Source organism: Macaca nemestrina, chromosome 5 (assembly GCF_043159975.1).
Source record: "Macaca nemestrina isolate mMacNem1 chromosome 5, mMacNem.hap1, whole genome shotgun sequence".
Lineage (NCBI taxonomy): Eukaryota > Metazoa > Chordata > Mammalia > Primates > Cercopithecidae > Macaca > Macaca nemestrina.
Window position 1 is genome coordinate 106,737,888 of NC_092129.1, and position 22,378 is coordinate 106,760,265.

General features: G+C 34.3%; 1 protein-coding gene across 5 annotated transcripts in view; it reads left to right on the forward strand.

Moving 5' to 3' along the window:
* LOC105496834 (lebercilin LCA5) overlaps positions 1-19,154 on the forward strand; it is a 118,747-nt gene extending 99,593 nt beyond the window's left edge. For all 5 annotated transcript variants that reach the window (XM_071096817.1, XM_071096816.1, XM_011767447.3 and 2 more), the window contains 5 exons: positions 10,562-10,699; positions 11,662-11,758; positions 12,587-12,729; positions 14,940-15,072; positions 16,287-19,154. In XM_071096817.1, the coding sequence (XP_070952918.1) occupies positions 10,562-10,699; positions 11,662-11,758; positions 12,587-12,729; positions 14,940-15,072; positions 16,287-17,149 (1,374 nt within the window). In that variant the 3' untranslated portion in view covers positions 17,150-19,154. The remainder of the gene's footprint in view (positions 1-10,561; positions 10,700-11,661; positions 11,759-12,586; positions 12,730-14,939; positions 15,073-16,286) is intronic.
* Positions 19,155-22,378: the final 3,224 nt, after the last annotated feature.

Below are 22,378 nucleotides of genomic sequence, written 5' to 3' on the forward strand. Positions count from 1 at the left end.
TGTAACCAGCCCCCTTGATTCTTTACCTCACTTCTGTGTTCTATATGTCACTTCCCTTTTTCTGTCCATAAATGTTACCTGACCATCTGGCAGCAGTGGAGTCACTCTGAACCTATTCTGGTTCTAGGTGCTGCCCAGTTTGTGAATTGGCTCAAATAAACTCTGCTCGTGTGTCTAAAGTTATTCTTTTAACATTAATATATATGTTGGCTTTTGTTTTGAGGTAGTATAAAAGATACAAAGCATTAAACATTAATTTTTATTTGTATATGGTAGTATACTAATGGAAAAACCCTGGAAGAGGAAGTCCCTGGGTCAGTAGAGCATTTTAAAATCATTTTTGGCTATTAGTTAATATCAGGACTCTAAAGAATGGTGCTGGATAATAGTTGTTCTTGGATCAAAGTTAAATTCTTCATTTTGGGAGGATTAAATTGGCCTTTCTTGTGGTTATTATCATTCCACGAGATTCTAGAGCATTTCCATTTTTTGTTTCCCATCCCCTAGGCATTTGTGTTTTTATGAAAGCATCTTTAATATGGAAACATTGATGGACTTTGCTAACTTAGTTGAGTTACAAATTATTGGCTTAGAATTCAAGGTCGAATTTAAAAAATTTAAGCTTATATTTTAATTAGGCTATTAATTAGACTGTTAATACCTACCCTTTAACCTATTAAGTTCCCAGTGGAACTTCATACACACACACACACACACACACACACAAACAGACAAGTTTCAAATTCTGGTTATACACCATTCCAGCTTTATGATGTGTGATACACCACTTAAATTATTTGAACCTTAGTTTCCAGTCTGTAAAAGTTTGCAGGTGATCATAAACAGGGTTAGGGATAAAGTTCATAATGAGTCTGGCTCAGTGCTTGGTACCTACTGGACACCTAATTTATAAGTGGAAAAAGAGAAATGTACTAAGAGTACATTAATTAAAGGTAAATACATTAAAGCATGGTAGCATTCTTGAGTTTGAAAGGCCCGTGGAAATAATTTAGTGCAGTGGTTTTCAATTTGAGCTCAGTGGACTTCAAGAGTTCTACTGTTTTTTAAAAAAAGTTTGAAACTACTGATTTGGTCTGTTGGTTTTTCAAATTTTGACAGTTCTTCACAGGCAACCAGATACAACTGAATTGTTCTGTGGTAGTGATTGACGAGTTATGTTACAGAGGGGACTTCAGAAACTCACATGCCTAACAACTTGAAGCAACCTCTGAAACACCTCCATGGGGAACTCTCTAGTCCAATGCAAGCATTGAACTGTTGAGGAAACTGAGAGATGTTATTTGCCTTCCTCTAGGTCACATAGAATCAGATAGGTCATGGCCAGGCGCAATGGCTCATGCCTGTAGTTTCAGAACTTCGGTAGGTGGAGGCAGATGGATCAATTGAGCTCAGGAGTTGAAGACCAGCCTAGCCAACATGTTGAAACAAGTCTCTACTAAAAATACAAAAATTGGTCATGTGTGGTGGTGCTCACCTTGTAATCCCAGTTTCTCGGGAGGCCGAGGCAGGAGAATCGCTTTAACCTGGGAAGTGGAGGTTGCAGTGAGCCGAGATCATGCCACTGCACTCCAGCCTACGCGACAGTGTGAGAATCTGTCTCAAGAAACAAAATAGAACAACGAAACAAAAAAGACTCATATAGGTCACTAGAAGCTTGTGTTTGGGAGTAGAATTGCAGTATTCTGTCTTCCGTTGCTCTATTATTTTGTTATCATTTTAGTAAAATCCTTGGAATTTTATCATGTTTAAATGCTGAGTAATAGGTTCCTCTTATAATAGTACATTTTGTGTTTTTTCATAGTTTTAAATGATAGCAGGAATTAAAATATTATAATTTTGGTTATTTTATCAGCATCTTCTGATGAAATGATCTAAAAACTATAAAAGATACAAATTGTTTTTTCAAAGTCTGTCATCATGCTAATTCTCTGTATATCATTTGCTGAGCAGAAATCACTTCTAAAATCTGTTGTATTTTTGGTGCTAACTAGTAAATACTGTGGAGTAAAATCTATGTTGGAAGACAAAAGCTCAGGGTAAGGAAAGGCAAAACACTTTTAAAGAAAACAGATTTCATTAAAGAAAACAGGTTTCATTAGAACAAGAACAAGATCCATTACTTAGGGCAGACTTGTAATGTACAGAGGAAGCATAACTATTGGATTATGAGTTTGCCTCTATCTTGTCCTGCTCAAAGCAGATGAAGAAATAGTAAGACACAGATAGCTCATTTAAATTAGCTCAGTCTCCAGATTCAAATGAATTATCCTCCAGAGGACTGAAGAACCTTGCAGATGTGATTCCAGAGCCATTGTCATTGTACTTTGGAGAGTTAGGAAGACTAGGAGAAGTGAGAAAGTAAAAAAAGGCAAATACCAGTGTTTTCAGAGGCAAACAGAGATAGGTGTTAGAAATTATCAGTGAGTGAGCTTGATAGAAATCTCTACCAGGTTTTTAAATGTTTTGGAAAATATTGCTTACTTAGAGCTATTTTTACTTTCTTCCCCTCACCCCCCTCTTAGGATTACTAGAATGGTGCATGAAGATATGCTATGTCTACTATGTTCTCCTATGTATATATACTATATATTACACATCTATATTCTATACTATATACTACATACTATACCATACTATACAGTTATAGAATATACAGTTATAGAACTGTATATATTATATAGAGAGAACTATATAGAACTCTATATATTATAGAGAGAACTATATAGAACTCTATATATTATATAGAGAACTATATAGAACTCAGTATAGTATATACAATTATAGAATTCTATACAGTTATAGATGTGTATAGTATATGCAATATATTAGTATACAGAACATGCAATATGCTATATACAATATATTATATAACTGTATATTGTATCAATTAGCATATAGTAGATATAATATGGATAGTATGTAGGGTAAATTCAGTAAGCCTTTCATGTTTGTATTTTAATGGAGAATTATGGACTGGTTGAACATAGTGTTAGAAAGTTTTACAATTGGATCAGTAATTGTACCCAAAGGCTGCAGGTAAATAAATAGCTGTCAACTTGAAGAGAAGGTTTCTAGGTGGGTGCTTTCAAGTGCTATGTTAGGCTCTGTTCCTTTCAGCATATTTATCAGTGAATTTGACCAGGTTCCTTAACAGCACGAACAAGTCTTATTTGATTTTGTATTTGCAACATTTGGCACTCTGTCTGGCATAAAATTAGTGTTTCTTAAAATAATGAATGGATGGATATGTTCTTGACAGGTTCAAAAACAGGAGGCCCAATGAATTTGATGGATGACAAGATCAAGCTTGATCCCCCTAGGCTCAAAATCTGGCCTAAAATAAGCAAGATAAAATTTAGTCAGGTTAACTGTTTCACCTCAATTTTTTTCCATCTATTTTATGTGTACACTATGGGGAGCCCTGGATTAATAGTAACTGAAGTTAAAGCATAATTTTTTAAGTATATGAACCTGTAATTAAATGGCCATTTAAAAAATTGGAAGGGAAGAAGTTAACCAAGTATGGTGGTACCTTCGTCCTAAGAGGTAATAATAACTCTAATTTCATTGGTCAGATCACATCTAATAACAAGTACCAGATTTTAGGTAACAAACTGACATGTGGAGAGCAGACAGGATTACCAGGGAGTCAAAAAACTGGCATAAAAGAAACAGTGGAAGAAACATAAAATCATAGAAAAGATAAGGAAAAATGTTAACTTCCTTCATTGTTTAAAGGGCTGTCACATGGAGCAGGAGAAATAGATTTATTTCCTGAAGGCAATACAAACCTAATGGATATTACTAGAAAACTGGTTTCCACTCATTCAAAAGAGCTTCCTAATAATTGGAAGTGTCCAATAATGAAATCAGTATCCTTTGATTATCAAGCTTTCTGCTACCAGAAGTATTTGTGCAAAGATTCAATGTCTACCTTCTAGGAATACTGTAAAAAGGTATTACTATAAGGTGGACTCATGACCTCCAGGGTCCTTGCTTACACAGGGATCTGAGTCTTTAGAATTGAGCTATAACAATACTGAACCGATATTAAAACAACTGACATTGATAGACTTATTTTAACAAATGCAATATTGGTATTTAAATCTGTAATTCTTTACTAATTAATAAAAAACAAATGAAGGTAAACTTATCCTTTGTGTTAACTTTCAAAAATTGTTAAATTATATTTATTTCCACTAACAAGATAGAATTCTGTGATATGTCCTTTGGAAAAAATGTTAAGTATTTTAAATTTTATTGTATTATTAACATATTTGTTTAAAGATGTTTTGAAATTTACAGTAAAAGTGGGGGAAAAATATCCATAGTCCTGCCAGCCGAAGATAACTACTATTTGCATTCTCTTCTTTATCCATTTAGTTTATTTAATTTCTTAAAGTACTTCTGATTTTTTTTATGAAATATTTTGAATATACAAAAAGAGTATTTAAAACATTCATGTACCTACTTGATATTTTGCTATTTTTGCTTTAGATCTTATTTTTCTAAAATACATTGATGTTTCCCTGTATCCTTTCTCCAAACATCCTTTTTCTACTCTCCCTGCTCAGAAGTAACTACTATTCTGAAGTTGTTAGATATGATTTTTCTAAGCATTTTAATTTTTATTTAAACGTATTTTAGAAACTTTTTATTTTTTATAAGTAGTACGTGTATATATATTTTTTAATTAGAGAAGAATTAAAAGATAAAATGAAAACATTCTCATTCTTACCACTCAGATGTCACCACTTTTGGTATCTTAGTGTGTATCCTTTTGGATCTTTTTCTGTGAATTTGTGTGTATATTTATGTGTAAGGAAATTTTCTTCTACTACTGGCTTGCTAGGGTTTTTGTTTTAAATCATGGATTGTTTTGAATGTGAAACTACTCTCGTTCTTTGCTTCTTGGGATAGATAGGTGCTATTTAGTTGTGATGCAATTTTTACACATTGCTGAATTCCTTTTGCTAGTATTTGTCTGGGACTTTTGCAACAATATTCATATTTTGGAATGGTGTACGATTTTATTTTTCCACTATTGACATCAAGATTATAAAAAATCTCATCAAAAATGACAGAATTTTTCCTTTCTGTTCTCTTTTACAGATAATCTGTTTCTTAAAATTTGTTAGATTTCACCACTGAAACCTTCTGGATTTAGTCCTCATGTGGGAATTTGGTTTTGCTTTTTTTTTTTCTACTTAATCTTTTAATTTTTAACAGTATTTTTAATTTTAAAAAAATTTCTTCTTAGTATTTTAATAGTATTTATTAGTTTACCATTATTTCTTGCATGTCACCATTCTTCATTATTGTTCCTTCAGGGTTCACTTCCTTTCTTAACTGAAATACATATATAAGTGAGAGCTTCTGACTGGCAACACTGTTTAGTATTTGTCTGAATATATTTTATCTTTACTCTTCAGTGATAATTTCACTAGATCTTGCTGGATTCCAGGTTGACAGTTATTATCATTTGGAACTTGAGTATTTTTTAGCCCTGGTATTTTTTTTTTTTTTAATGCATTCTTACTGAGTTCAATGGTTTCCTGTTTTGCTCCAAAATATTTAGGGGGGATAGGATTTTCTTAAATTAATATTTTATATGGAAATAATTTCAAGCTTACAGAGAGTTGCAAATCTGAAAATAGTACAAAGAACACTCCTATACAGTTTACCCAGATTCGTCTGTTGTTAACGTTTTATCCCATTTGTCTTATAATATGCATGCATGCTCTCTTATGTGGTCTCTCTGTTATATGCATATATACACAATTTTTTTTTTTAACTATTTGAGGGTAACTTGGATACATCATGCCCCTAAATACATCAGCATGTATTTTTTAAGAATAGGGATTATGCTCTTATAGAACCATAGTAAAATTATGGTTATACTGTGATTTACACTTATATAATAATTTCCTCTAATCTACTGTCTGTAGCACAATTTTTTTCAGTTGACTTAATCATATCTTTTTTTTTTTTTTTTTTTTTTGAGACAGAGTCTTGCTCTGTCACCCACGCTGGAGTGCAGTGGCACGATCTTGGCTCACTGCAACCTCCGCCTCCTGGGTTCAAGCGATTCTCCTGCCTCGGCCTCCTGAGTAGCTGGGATTGCAGGTGCACACCACCACGCCCAGCTAATTTTTGTATTTTTAGTAGAGATGGGGTTTCACCATGTTCATCAGGCTGGTCTCAAACTCCTGACCTCGTGATCTGCCCGCCTCACCCTCCCTAAGTGTTGGGATTACAGGTGTGGGCCACCACATCCAGCCTTCATCATATCTTTTATAGTACTTTCTGTTCTCCAGTAGGACCCAGTCTAGGGTCAAGTATTATACTGAATTGTCCAGTTTTCCAGCCTTCTTTTATCTGGAACATTTCCACATACTGTTGTTTTATTTATGACATTCACATTTGTTGAAGCATACAGCTCCCTACCCCTTTTCATTTAATAGAATATCTTTAACTTTGTATTTCTCTTATGTTTCATTGTGTATAGACTGGGGTTTTTGTGTTTTTGGTGAGAATACTGAATAGGTAATATTATTTTCCTTCTTAAGATATCACATCTGGAGCCACATGATGTCTCCTGACCTTCACTAGTGATGTTAATTTTGATCTCCTAGCCAAAGTGCTGCTCAACTTCTCTAACATTTACCCATTAACTGTTCCTCCTCTTATAGTGAAATCAATAATCTGTCCATGTGGAGCTGCCTTAAGAATATTTAAATATCTTATTCCTCATCAAAATTTAGCATCCGTTGATGATTCTTTTCAGATCCAGTCTTTATCATGATGCTCTTTCCAACTTCATCTCTCATTATATCTTTTTTTGAGACGGAGTCTCGCGCTGTCACCCAGGCTGGCGTGCAGTGGCCGGATCTCAGCTCACTGCAAGCTCCGCCTCCCGGGTTCACGCCATTCTCCTGCCTCCGCCTCCCGAGTAGCTGGGACTACAGGCGTCCGCCACCTCGGCCGGCTAGTTTTTGTATTTTTTAGTAGAGACGGGGTTTCACCGTGTTAACCAGGATGGTCTCGATCTCCTGACCTCGTGATCCGCCCGTCTCGGCCTCCCAAAGTGCTGGGATTACAGGCTTGAGCCACCGCGCCCGGCCTCATTATATCTTCAATTCTGGAAAATTCTTAACTTTTTTGCTTCTTTTGTTCATCAGTTTGCTTTTTCCTCATTTTGTCATTATCTTTTAAATTCTTATTACATTACAAAAACGTTTCATGAAGAATATGGATAGACAATAAAGATGAAAATTAACTTTAGTAGTCATCAAACAAATACAAATTAAAACAATTGTATCCTTCTTTAGGCCAATCTGATGGATTAAAGAATTACAGTATCCTGTTACTGTAAGTATCTAGTGAAATAAAGGCTATTAGACTTTCAAAGAGAATGTAAACTGTTACAACCTTTTCTAAGGGCATTTTGGTAATGCTTTTCAAAACCTTAAAATTGTACAAATGTCTATCAACCCAGAAGCTTCATTTTTCAAAACTGATACACTTGTTTTTACTGTTTTTTATTATCTATAAAAAATTTTAATGCCTTTTTGTACTCCCTCCCTTTTATCAATCCCTGCCCACTACTCCTCAGCTAATCTACTTTTTGTCTCTATAAATTACTTGGCATTTTAAGAATTTTATATACGTGGAGTCATATAGTATGTATTATTTTATTCCTGGTTTCTTTAGCAAAACTGTTTTGAGTTTCAAAAATGTTGTTGGAAATATCAATTGTTCATTCTTTTTTATTGCTAAGTGGTGATTACCCTTATTATATACATATATATGACATTTTGTTTATCCATTAGTCCATCCCATTGATGGACATTTGGATTGTTTCCAATTTTTAACTATTACAAATAAAGCTGCTGTGAACATTCATGCAGAAGTCTTTGTATAGACACTGGCTTCTTTTTCTCCTGTGTAAAGACCTAGGTGTGGAATGACTGTGTTATATATAGTAGATGTATGTTTTACTGCCCAACTGTTTTGCAAAATGGTTGTACCATTGTACATTCCCAAAACAAAAGTGTATGAGAGTTCCGGTTGCTACTCATCCTAGCCATTTTGTATGCTCAGTTTTTCCAGTTTTAGATATTCTGATAGATAAATAGCATTGTTTTATTGTGGCTTTAATTTGTATTTCCTTTATAAGTTACGATATTGAAGCATTGTTCTATGTGCCTATTTGTCTCTGGATATCTTTTTGGTGAATTATCTGTTTACATACTTTCTCCATTTTTTGCTGAGCTGTTTGGTTTCATGTTACTGAATTTTGTGGGACAGATATAGATGTTTAGATGTAATATACAGTTGACCATTGAACAACATGGGTTTGAACTGAGTGGGTCTACTTATGCAAATTTTTTTTTATCAATAAACACAGTCGGCCCACCATATCCACAGGTTCCACATTCCACAACCAAATGTAGAAATAAAAGTATTTGTAGTGTGTGAAACCTTTGGATGTGGAGGACTGACTTTTTTTTTTTTGAGATGAAGTCTTGCTCTTGTTGCCCAGGCTGGAGTGCAGTGGCATGATCTTGGCTCACTGCAACCTCTGCCTCCCGGGTTCAAGTGATTCTCCTGCCTCAGCCTCCCGAGTGCCTGGGACTACAGGCACATGCCACCACACAGGCTAATTTTTTGTATTTTTAGTAGAGACGGGGTTTCATCGTGTTAGCCAGGATGGTCGATCTCTTGGCCTTGTGATCCCGCTGCCTCGGCCTCCCAGAGTGCTGGGATAACAGACATGAGCCACTGCGCCTGGCCCGACTTTTTATATACTCAGGTTCCACAGGACTGACTGCAGGACCTGACTATGCCTGGATTTTGGTACACAGGAGTCCTGGAACCAATCTCCTACAGACACAGAGGGATAACTCTATACATTTCTTCATACAAGTCCTTTAGCACAGCGGTCCCCAGCCTTTTTGGTACCAGGGACTGATTTCATGGAAGACAGTTTTTCCATGGACGGGGTTGAGGGGGATGGTTTCAGGCTGAAACTGTTCCAACTCAGATGATCAAGCATTAGATTCTCATAAGGAGAACACAACTTAGAACCCTCGCGGGCACAGTTCACAATATAGGGTTTGTGCTCCTGTGAGAATCTAATGCTGCTGCTGATCTGGCAGGATGCAGAGCTCAGGCGGTAATGCTCGCGCTGGCTCACTGCCACTCACCTCCTGCTGTGCAAGCCCGGTACCTACCAGGCCACAGGCCAGTAGCATTCTGTAGCCCAGGGGTTGGGCACCCCTGCTTTAGCAGGTAGGGGATTTGCACATATTTTCCCTAGTCTGTGGGTTATCTTTTCATTTGCTTAATGGGACCTTTCAAAGGTCAGGAGTTCTTGATTTAGATAAAGTCTAAGACATTTTATTTCTTAACATTTACACTGAGGAAATAATAAATGATTAAAGTTAGATATATTAGGATGTTCACTCTAGGAAAAATTGGAGCACCCTAATATTGAACAGCAGAATTTAGTTAAGTTATGATAATCTGTAAAGTACAATACTATTCCATTGAAAAAAGATTGTGTTATTACAGTAGATTGACTTAGGGATTTATGGTATTATTTACTGAGAAAGATACATAAAAGTCTCAAATTATATACGTCAAAATGTTGGCAGTGATTATCACAACGTAATGAGATTGTAACTGCTTTTTATTTTCTGTTTTTCTTTGTGATTTTATTTATACTTATAATAAACATTTATTTATCTATCTATCTGTCTATCTATCTATCTATAAGATGCTTTAAAAAAACCCACAAATTAGAAATGGTGTCTTGACAACTTAAGTTATTTTAAAAGAAAATATTTTAACATAAATTATTTTATAAACTTGATGGAACATGTTTGAAGACCATGGATGGAAATGGCTGTTGTTTTTATCTAGAGATGTTTTACTGTAGATACTCTCTGCAGCTTTGGTAGTGCTGTGTAATTTTATCTGTCTTGGTATCTTATTATTTGCCCAAGCAATGTGTGTGTGCTTAAGGTTTTTTTTTGTTTGTTTGTTTTGTTTTGTTTTGTTTTAAGATAGTCTTGTTCTGTCACCAAGGCTTCAGTTCGTTGGCACAAACTTCCAGGCTCCAGTGATCTTCCCACCTCAGCCTCCTGAGTAGCTGGGACTACAGGCATGCACCACCATGCCCAGCTAATTTTTAAACTCTCATAGAGATGGGCTCTTGCTTTGTTGTCTAGGCTGGTCTCAAGTGCTCCTCCCTTCTGTGCCTCTCAAAGCGCAGGATTATAGGCATGAGCCACCATCCCATCCTTAAGAATTTATTTACAAATTACTATGAACAACAGATAGGAATAATAAGCTTGATACCTTACTAAATTGTTGGTAAATCTGTTTCCTAGGTTACGTACATGAATGCTATGCCCAGTCTGATTTGTAGGTCTTGGACAATACCACTAAAAACATCATTTTGACACTGCTATGTGTTATGTTTTATTGTTGGATTTTTTTTAAAGGAGTGCTTTTTATGTATTTATACATATAGGAACTATCAAAAAACCTTGAGCTGAGTACTAACAGTTTCCAACGACAGTTGCTTGCTGAAAGGAAAAGGGCATATGAGGCTTATGATGAAAATAAAGTTCTTCAAAAGGAGATACAGCGACTATATCACAAATTAAAGGTAAATATTTTAAATTGCGTTATGTTGTCCATAATGTGTATTAGATGAAAATTAAATATTTTAAAACACTAAACATTACTATTCATATTTGTAAGTTGGTACAATATAATTTACAAAATTCTGATATTGTCTTTAGTACTTAGAAAAGGTTTTTGGTATAATCACTATAACAAAGTGAAATTAAAAACAAAAACAAAAAAGGTGAAACACTGAATACACCAATAGAAATGATGTAACTGAAGTAAATTGTAAAATCATAGAAGAAAATTTTGGGAACTAGAGCTTCACTGTGTTGCATGGTTGAATGCAGTGTTTTTCCTCAGATCACCCAATGATTTATTATTTTTGAAGTTGTTTCAAATGATGCCCTTCGTTTTCACAGTGTTTAGAGAAAGTATTCAAATTATTTAATTTTGTTAAAACAGGCATTTTTCATTCTACGTTGAAGTCATCAATGAGTTCTAGGTAGAATGAAATTTTGCACAAAATTTTGTGTAAAATAGTGCAAAATTATACATTATCTTATGTTTTCTTTTTGTTAATCAAATTCTCAGAAAAAGCCACAGCCCCAAAATGCTCAAGTATGCCTGTGTTTAAAAGAGTGGTCTAATTTTTAACTCATCAATATTTCAGAACTTACATTTGAGAGATACTAACTAAATTATTTGTCTCTGTGTCTCAGTTAAGACAATACTAGCTATATCAGGTAAGAATGGGTAAAAAATGAAATTTGCCTTAATTTTTTAAATTTCCAGGACATATTAGACGTTTTCGGGAAAATTATTGCTCTATCCTAACCTCAGTATACTAGAGACTTTTTTTCTATAGTTTGATAGTTACAGAAGGAAGCTGAACCAGGTATCTTTCAATATGGTAAGAAAATACCAGATGACAAAGTGAGGGGTTTTGGTTTGTTTTAAACTGAGACTCTACTTCCTTAATTATGTTGTGTTTGTTTTCAGGAAAAGGAGAGAGAACTGGATATAAAAAATATATATTCTAATCGTCTGCCAAAGTCCTCTCCAAATAAAGAAAAAGAACTTGCATTAAGAAAAAATGGTATAGTAACTATGATTGTTCACAAACTGATATTATTGCTATTATTTAGTGATAGTACAATAATTCTGAAATAGAAGGGAAGGAAAAGAACCTCATTGAAATATATTTAAAATAAATGTATTTTTTGCAATTTAAATTTCTGACAGTTTTCAGAAATTCTTTTCAGTTTTCTCTGGTTTTTTCCCCTGAAGAGAGGCTGTTAAAATTGTTTTACATAACTTTTTGAAATTTCCTTATTATAATTTTTTTAATGTTTTTGAAAATATACAAATATACCCCAAAGTAGAGAGTAATATGATGCACTTTCATTTATGTATCATGTAGCTTTAACAGTTATACTTTTTACCAGTTTTATTTCATCTATTTTTTTCTACTTTTCTCTAGAATATTTTAAAGTAAATCTCAGATGTCAGTTGATTTCACCTACAAATACTTTGTATTGTTATTTGTAGTTTTACTTTCTTTTTTAACAAAACTGTAATTTCCCTCTTATGTGAATTGCAAGATTTTAAAATATAAACATTGTGAAACTTAAAGCATTTGTAGTCAGAATTCTCCCCAAATCATACAATTGCCAGTAAATCCTAGAAACAAAAATAGTAATAGTGAGTATTAAGCTGAGCAAAACATACATTATATTTATATAATGAATATATATAAGTGAATATATATATTCACCATTTAAATGAAGTGGTGTGTTTAAATGTACATGTATATATACACACACGCATATATATATGTGTGTGTGTATATATACATGCCAGTTGAATTCCATATATTTTGGCATTATTCATTGTAATAATATTTTTAAAATAATTTTCATTGTAGCTGCATGCCAGAGTGATTTTGCAGACCTGTGTACAAAAGGAGTACAAACGATGGAAGACTTCAAGCCAGAAGAATATCCTTTAACACCAGAAACAATTATGTGTTATGAAAACAAATGGGAAGAACCAGAACATCTTACTTTGGTGAGTTTAGCAGTATTATTATGTACCAAATTCAGTATGAAGTTATTCCTAAAAACACAATATCAAACATTTTAAAATTTCAGTAATGAAGCTAGTACTATGTCTATGTGAATATGCAACTAGCCTTTTTGAACGGAAAGAGGTATTGTGTATTTTATAAAATTCTTTTGGCTTGACTCTTTTAGTTTACATCACATATTTCAGGTGCTTCAGAATGATGGATTGTGCCTCCTGGTTGGGGGCAGAAGAGAAGAATTTGCCTTCTAAGTTTCTCTTATGTACCAAGATAGTCTTGGAAAACCCTCAGTACTTTTATGTTTAGTAGCAAGTAATAGTAGTTTTCAAATGATTTCTTAGAATTTGAGTAGGTTTAATTTTATTTTTGGTCTCCTATATAGGAGAATTTTACATGGTAACTGACTGAATAATGAACAAAGTAATTGCAATGGAATCTGATCTTATCCTGGTCAAATTAGAGTGGAATTCAGGGGGTCTCTGTTGGACTTTCATTTAAAAGGACCTCCATTCTGAATCACTGGAAAGTCTCTTTCTCTAAGAGAGTTTCATCTTTAATGTTTACAGCTTAAACTCCAAAGAAAACAACATATCGGCAACCTAGCATATTTCATACAATGGTATATGTTTATACCTTATAAGTTTCCCAGTGACCCTGAGCTCTCTTCTTGAGGTATAAAACAGAAAGGATGGACTGATTTGATTTCTCTGTATATTCTAGCTTGTTTATTTATTTTTGCTTGATAATTCATACAAGTTAGTTGTATCTGCTAAGTGTGTTTCTGTATTTGTACTGTCATTGAAACTAGTCATGTTGATTTGTCTTTTTGAGATCACAAAGTGAGGAATGACAAAGTAATTATTAACTTTAAAAGGACTAAAAAAATTGGTCTTTTTATAGTATACATTCAACAGAAGGAATAGAAACCTGGAATAGTGAAAAGAGTGTAAGAGTATGAGAGCCTTGGAGTTAGCTCTCATTCTAGTTAAATTCTAACATTTTAATTGTGTGACTTCTTGGAGCCTCAGTTTTCTCATCTGTAAAATTAGGGTGGATTACTTTTCAGGGTTGTGACAATGAGTAATCATGCAATTTTTTTTATTTTTTATTTTTTCTTTCTTTTTTAGTCACATGAAATTGGAAATAATCATGATGTTTATAAAGCTCTTTAGACTGAACCTGCCACTCTGCCACTGTAAAGGGCCTCACCAAATGGTAGCTTAGAGTACAAGCTAAGTTGCTATTGGAAAAAGAATAGAGTGGCTCAAGTGAGAGAAAAATTTCTCTCTCTTGTAATAGACTGAAGTCGGTTGGTAGTTGACAGTTGGTAGACAGCTTCGTTTCATGGTAGTCATCCCCTGTCTTGTTGATCTTCTGTTTTGAAGAGTGTAGCCCTCTTGTGTGTGGTTGGAACTGGCTTACCACCCCTGTGGGAAAGGGCAACGAGGAAATGGAGGGCAAGCAGCATTTGGTTTTATAAATGTGATCTGAAATTGCACATGTACTTCCACTCCCCTTCCATTAGTCCTTTCTAGCTGCAAGGGAAGGGTAGCAAGTGTAGTCTCCAGCTAAGCAGCTATATGTCCTGCTAAAACTCACAGGATTCTGTTGCTAAAAGGAAGAAGATGAAAATGGATACTAGACAAGTCTTTACTAATAATAGATATTTCACTTTTATTAAGAAAAATCACACCATAGGAAACAAGGAATTTTAAGTTTATAACATTTTTATTTGATTTGAATATTATAAAATATATTAATTGGAGGCTTGGACATAGTATTGTCACTGCTCATGTTACAGTTCAACAGCATCTTAGTTGATTCGCATGGTTGGCAAATAGCCATTACTGGTTAACTGAATTAATCAGATTTTTGGTGAAAATGCACAAAGCAAGGATCCTTCTAAAACTTGTCTCTTCAGAACTTTATGCACCATTTTGGCTTTACTTCAGTTATACTGGTTCTAATACGTCTTATAAATGCTTCTTTACAATTTTAATAGAAATAATCCTGTGTGGTTTTGAAGCATTTTTCAAGGAGTGGTAACTTGTGATTTACTGATTTATTAATTGAAAATCTGCATTAAGTTTTAACTTAGTTGGTAATCATGTTTAATGCATAAATCTGTATTGTTTAGTTCCCCCCCTTTTCTATAATTTGTGAACTTGCATTTTTTTTTTTAAACGTATAATAGGACTTGCAGTCTCAGAAGCAAGATGGGCATGGAGAAGCAGGGATTCTAAACCCAATTGTGGAAAGAGAGGAAAATTTTGTTAAAGGTGAAGAACTCCATGTCGTAAAACAGGAGGTTGAAAAGCTGGAGGATGGTAAGAAAAAGAATTTGTTTAAGCATGTGACAAGTCAGCATTCCTTGGGAAAGAAAGAGTGAGCGTCCTCTAATATCTTCCAACTTAAGTGTGAATTGGTTAGGTAGAACAAAGAAAGGTGGATACAGTGGTAGGGGATGGCTTATCAGGAGCTGTACACATTTGAATAATGTTATTAAGGAAAGAAAAAAATGGAACACTCCAAGTCATTTGCTATTTAGGGTTAGGGAATAAGGACGAGTTGCATTCAGAAAATTCTGATGAAGTAGAATTCAGATGCCATTTACTAAAGTTACTATACTTGTAGTGTTCTTACATATTTTAATATTTTTAATTTTTTCATTTGGAAGTAGTTTCAAAGTTAAAGTTGCGAGAGTAGCTAAAGAACTATTTGTGAGTGAGTTGTGTATCTCATGCCCATACCTTTAAATACTTCTATGTATATTTCCCCAAACTAGGACATTATCTTAGACCATATTCCAATGTAGTTTTCAACTTCAGGAAATTTAATTTTGACGCAACACATTAATCTATCATTCATATTATTTTGTCAGTTGATACAATATTGTTCTTGATAGCATTTTCTTCCTTCTGTTACAAGATCATGAATTGCATTTAGTTTTCATATCTCTTCAGTCTTCTTTAATCTGGAGATTTTTGTTACACACACACACACACATATATATATGTACAGAGAGGGAAAAAGAATGTGTGTGAGAGATTAATATTTTTGATGAATATAGACCCATTTTTAAAAACAGAATGTTCTTCATTTTGGGTTTGTCTGAAGTTTTCTCTTAATTAGATTCAAGTCAATGCATCTTCTGTCAGAATATCACATAAGTCATATCTCAGGATATGACATCCAAAGGTTTCATTTATTTTTAAGTGTAGAGTCTTTACTCCATCTATCCATCCATCCCCACCATACAGCATTATGTTAGTTGTAAAAAATAGGCAAATAACCTTTCTTCTCTACCAGTATCTTGAAGAACAAATTTTTTTTATAAATGAGAATCTTAAATGCAATGTATATTAAATATATTATTCTCTGTTCCCAGAATATCAAGTAAAAATGAAATTTATGATATCTTTTCTCACTTGACTTATTATACCCAAATTAAATATGGTTGTTTTATAAAACTTGATAGTTTTCCTGTTTAAAAATACTGACTGTTACAAAATCCCATTAAAAAAAATTTGATTTCATACAGAATGGGAAAGAGAAGAACTTGATAAAAAGCAAAAAGAAAAGACATATTTACTGGAAAGAGAAGAAAAGCCAGAGTGGGAAGCTGGAAAGTACCAACTAGAAATATATCAAATTCAGAATATGGATAAATTGCAAAGAGAGGAAGAAGAAAGACTGAAGAGAGAAATGCTACTTGCTAAACTGAATGAAATTGACAGAGAACTCCAAGATTCTCGAAATCTAAAATACCCTGTTTTGCCATTGTTACCTGATTTTGAGTCAAAACTACACTCCCCAGAGAGAAGCCCCAAAACATACAGGTTGTCTGAATCCTCAGAGAGGTTATTTAATGGGCATCATTTGCAAGACATCGATTTCTCACCTCCAAAACGAGAAGGTCAAAATTCAGGAAATGTTAGAAGTCCAGCCTCCCCTAATGAGTTTGCATTTGGTAGCTATGTGCCTTCATTTGCAAAAACATCAGAGAGGTCAAATCCATTTAGTCAAAAAAGTAGTTTTTTGGATTTCCAAAGAAACAGTATGGAAAAACTTAGTAAAGATGGTGTAGATTTAATTACAAGAAAAGAGAAAAAAGCTAATTTGATGGAACAGTTATTTGGTGCCAGTGGTAGCAGCACCATTTCCTCCAAAAGCAGTGACCCAAATTCTGTGGCTTCCGGTAAAGGAGACATTGACCCTATAAATTTTCTCCCTGGGGATAAAGGCAGCAGAGATCGAGAACATGATGAAGATGAAGACTTTTTCCTCAATGAAGGAAGAAGTTTTAATCCAAATAGACACCGATTAAAACATGCAGATGATAAACCAGCAGTAAAAGCAGTTGATTCTGTAGAAGATGAAATTGAAGAAGTAGCACTGAGATGACTGACTGGAGTATACATTTTTCCTAATTGTAAATATTGAAATATTTTAATACAGTGTTTATTATAAACATTTACACTTTTTAATGCTACAACGTCCTTATTAAGGAATGATTTTTAGTAGCTAAATACAATGCAGTTAAAAAGAAGTAGATCATACATACACCACATAGATAGTTTGCCAAGAATGAAGGAGGCTTTTTTGAATGAAACCAAAAATAAAAATGTATCTTGAAAAATGAAATAGATTTTAACTCTTCAACCAGTGCTATGGCAAGTTTAACTGCACTGGAGGTGGTATTCCTTTTCTACTTTTATCCCTATTTATGTATTTTTGATCATATTCTCATTGAGCTAAATACAGTCTTCCCACTAATTGTTGAATGAAAATTAAGGGTGAAAGTCTGTGTTGGGAAGTGTAGCTCCAGATGGTGGAGAACGAGTGCTTCTTAGGAGCCCTTCCCTTTATGGATAGGGCCAGGGGTCCCTATCTTACATGGCAATGCTGAGCTACTCTTGAATGATAGCAGTCACAACACTGGGATTTCCCATTCCTCTGAAAGTACCCACAGCTAAACACTACTCATTTCCCAATTTCAGTATTTACTGAAATCACTTACCTACAATTCTGTTAGAATATTACATTGAGTTCAGAAGACATTTCTCTGTTTGCAAGGACAGTTGCTGTCTGTCATAGCCCCCAGAAGCTTGGATACAGTGTAATTCCTCTCCTTGTTCTCCTATATTCTTTGTATCTCAGTGACTGGGTGTAAGATTTCATGCCAAATGCAAGGAGTAGTAGAAATACATACCAACTACAAAGAATAGAAGAAACTTTATCCCAATATATTACAGAAAGATCTTCAGTTCAATTATGTTTCCAGAGTAATGTAATTTGGAAATGTTAATGCTTTTAAGATTTGAACTTGTCCTCAAACCAAGGAGACAACAATAGTGTAATACTATTGGACTTACAGGGCTAGTTTTAAAGTAACTTTGTAGAGAAGATTTTTAGACATAGGACTTCTGCCTTGCTGACTAGAGTGGATAGTTTTCTGTTTAAACGCATTGGTCTTTTGGCTGTTTGTAATTCACTTTGGCTTATAGAGAAGTTGATGAGCTTGGATCATGCTGGGTATGATTGGTCTTTAAAAAGCAGTAATATACCACCAACCAAGGAGAAAACACTGTTAAAATGAAGAGTGGTGGAAATAGTGTGTTGGGAAGAATAAAAAATTTAGATTGGCACTTATTCTAAAGTCAGCTGTTTTTTTCAAGAATTTACTAGCGTTTGCTCGTAGTATGATTTCTGATGCCAGACATACATACTGATGAGGGGAAGGCATTACTGTGTTAATTCTGAGTTCTTATAAATGCATATTATTGAATTTCGTTGCATGACTATTTATGAAGACTTACCTGGTTAGGTCTCCAATTAATAGATGTACCACCTATCATCTTCTAAATTGTGTTCCTTTCATTTATTGGGAACAGAATATCTCAAAAGTGCTATACTATATTAAAAAGTTTTCTTAATAGATTTGTACATCTGATATGTGTAACCATTTACTATAATATGTTGCAAATCATTCTAATATATGTAAAACAATATTATTTGTAATGCAGTTCTTGGTAAAATATTATGTAATGTTAATTTTGTTCCTAGCTGCTAATTTTTCTGCCAAAAGTATTCTAATTTTTAGTTTGTTTTAAAGGCTTTTAAAACTTTTTAGCTAAGTTTTTTATTCAGGTCATTTAACCTAATTTTTTGCTTTTTTTCTACCTGATGATCTCTTTAACCAGATGCAAGAAGACAGAATTATTAAAATTAAACCTAAAGTTAAGTTATAGATGTAAAGGCATTATGATATTAAGCATTAAAATTGGAAATTAAAATGTACAAAACAGGGTTTTCTTTATGAACAAACCTTAGAGGGTAAATTGTTTTTTTCTAAATGTCATTAAATTTATTTGTACTCAGAACTCTTACTAATAAAAATTAAAAATGTACTATGACTCTTTATTTGAGTGATATCTGAAGTTACTTAGAAAATATGTAATGGAAACAGGACCTGCAGGGTTAATTTTTGTTTCATTATACACCTTTTTTTATGTTCAGTATTTTTAGTTGAAGTAGATGAATCTGCTCTAGATCAGGTTAGACAGTATGCTAGTCTTATCAGATAATTATAGTTTTAATTAATCCTTTCACCGTTAATGGCTATCATAATGGCATATATTGCTCATATTTTTTTTTACAAAAGGTGAAGGTAAAGAGGATTAAATTGAATTGTGAAATAAACACAAATTCATTCCATGGCTGACTTGCAATTTTTCTGATCATCCTCTTCCGCCTCATTTTCCAAGATACTCGACTTCTGGTATCCCTGACTAATTGTTAGTTGGATAGAGCATGTAAATCTCCCTGATGAAAATGGGAAGGGAAATTTGTATTATGGGATAGTATGGATTTTTTTAGAATTAAAGAAGTTACCATAAATTGTGACGAATCTGCCTTAAAAAGTTTTTCCCCTTCTACACAAAACTTTCCTCTTTTATGTTAAAGTCTCCTTTTATATCACTTGAAATTGCTCTCCTTTTATTTAGGAGTTTTTTGTTTGTTTGTTTTTTGGGTTTTTTTTTTTTTTTTTTTTTTTTGAGACAGTCTCACTCTGTCGCCCAGGCTGGAGTGCAGTGGCACAATCTTGGCTCACTACAACCTCTGCCTCCCAGGTTCAAGCGAGTCTATTTAGGGGTATTTTAAAAAATTAACCACTAGTGCTTCCTGGATGCCCTAGACTGTGTTAGATGGCAGGAGAGCGTAGAGAGTAAACCAGACAGGCCCCTGTCTTCACAAAGTGGATGAAGGGCACAGTGAGCCAGACTGCACGAGTTTCCATCCCTGCTCTCCCACTGTTCCCTGTGTGTCCTTGGACTACAGCTTGCTCAGTTGTTACTGGTCTTTAATTGTACTACTTATGGTGGTTATGAGTAAATGAAATACTTAGGTTTATGCTTGGCAGGTGCCTGGCACATTATAAGCACTCAGTAAATATTAGCTGTTATTACCATGACTTACTATGAGTTTCTTGTAGGGAAAAAAAAATGAACAAATAGAATACAGGTATGAATGTGTAATACATTAATGCTATACTCTGAATAGACATAAGCAGAAAAAGCTTTTAAACCTCCAAATTATCATAAAACTTCTGTACTAAATATATTATGTCTTTTTTATCTGCACTTAAAACTCTCCTTCCTTTATTCAGTATTAAATTTGGGAGGGGAACAACACACACTGGGGCCTGTTGAGGGGTCAGGGATGAGGGGAGGGAGCTTAGAGGATAAGTCAGCAGGTGCAGCAAACCACCATGACACACATACCTATGTAACAAACCTACACATTCTCTACATGTATCCTGGAACTTAAAGTAAAAATAAATAAATAAAAATAATTAAAAAATTTGCAGTAAGATTGATGAGTTTCTTTCCTAACCCACAGAAGAGTGAAAAAACTAAACTTTGAAAGGATTTTCTAAAGACAGGTTCAGTGACATAAGGAGAGGTGAGAGTTAACAGCTTCACAGCAAACAAAATCCAGAAACTTTCCAACCCATAGAACTTTTGGGTTGCATAAATTCATACCTCAGCTGTCCCTTAATCTCTGTGCGTATCCTTGGATAAGTTACAAAACCTCTCTGCACCTTTGTTTTCTTCTTTATAAAACAGGGCTAATTAGAGTGCCTACCTCATAGTAATCTAACCTAATTAACTCGAAATTAATACAGGAAAAACTGCTTAGAACCAGAAGCACTTGAACGTTAGCTGCTATTGTTGTTTTGGAAAGACAGTAATTGCGGAGAGCAATTATTTTTGCTGAATGCCAGCCATGGCAGTTGGCGTTTTTTATGTGCTTTATTCCTCACAAAGTTTTTCCAAATAAGTACTGTTAGTCCCATTTTCAGTTACAGCTAATAGATTGTGATATATGTTATAGGTTGCCCATGAGATTACACAGGTAGTAGATTACATTCAGTAGCCTCAATATGAGAACTCTAAAGAAATATTTTAGAAAGAGTTTTGTTTTAGTACTTTTTATTTTTATTTTTATTTTTTTTTGAGATGAAGTCTCACTCTTGTCCCCCAGGCTGGCATGCGATGGCACAATCTCGGCTCGCTGCAACCTCCACCTCCCGGGTTCAAGCGATTCTCCTGCCTCAGCCTCCTGAGTAGCTGGGATCACAGGCACCTGCCACCATACCCAGCTAATTTATTTTGTATTTTTAGTAGAGACGGGGTTTCACCATGTTGGCCAGTCTGGTCTCCATCTCCTGACCTCAGGTGATCCGCCCACCTCAGCCTCCTAAAGTGCTGGAATTACAGGTGTGAGCCACCACACCCGGCCTAGTACTCTTTAAGTGGTGACAGAAACCCAAATCAAACTAGCTTAAGCAAAATAAGGAAATTACTTTTGTCTCAAATCCGGAAAGCTTAATAAAGTGTGGTTGGATCTCTAGGTTCGAATAATAGTACTTACTCTGTCCACTGCTTGGTCTCATTTTCAGAGAAACTTTACATTTGATAATGTTTCAGTTGTTACAGTTGGTAGCCTTGAACCCACATCATTCCTTCATCTGGCATGCCCCTTTTCCCACCCCCCACAAAAAGAAAGTCTAGTCTGGCAGAAGTCTGTTTGGCCCGAGGAATGCTGTGTGCCCGGCATTAAGGTTGGTGGTCTTGTGCAGGGAAAGGATGGATCCCTACTCTTACCCACTTCATGAAATGAACAGGATTTTTGTGGAATGGAGGAGGCATGGTTCCCCTGATGAAGGAATTTTTGACATAAAATATTCTTTTTTTTATTAAAAATTTTAATCAAAAAATAATATGGAATAAAAATAATAGGGAATAAACATTAAAAGTTAGTTACTTGTTCAGCACTCCTTATTCTACCAGGAATGAGGCATTTTTCTAACAAGATATGATGGGGTTGCACTGTGAAGTTTATTGATTATTAAAGGGTGAATGATGTATCAGCAGGAGGTAAGATGGATATGATATCTACATTTTAGAATTCATAGAAAAGACTTAGAGACCCAAATATGTATTTTCCATACTAAATGCTACATTTTTGAAATACATATTTATATATAAGCGATTATATTCTATCTACCTCAATCTAAGATAAAATAAAAATTAGAACTCAGCAATCAGAGTAGAATAGTAAAAACAC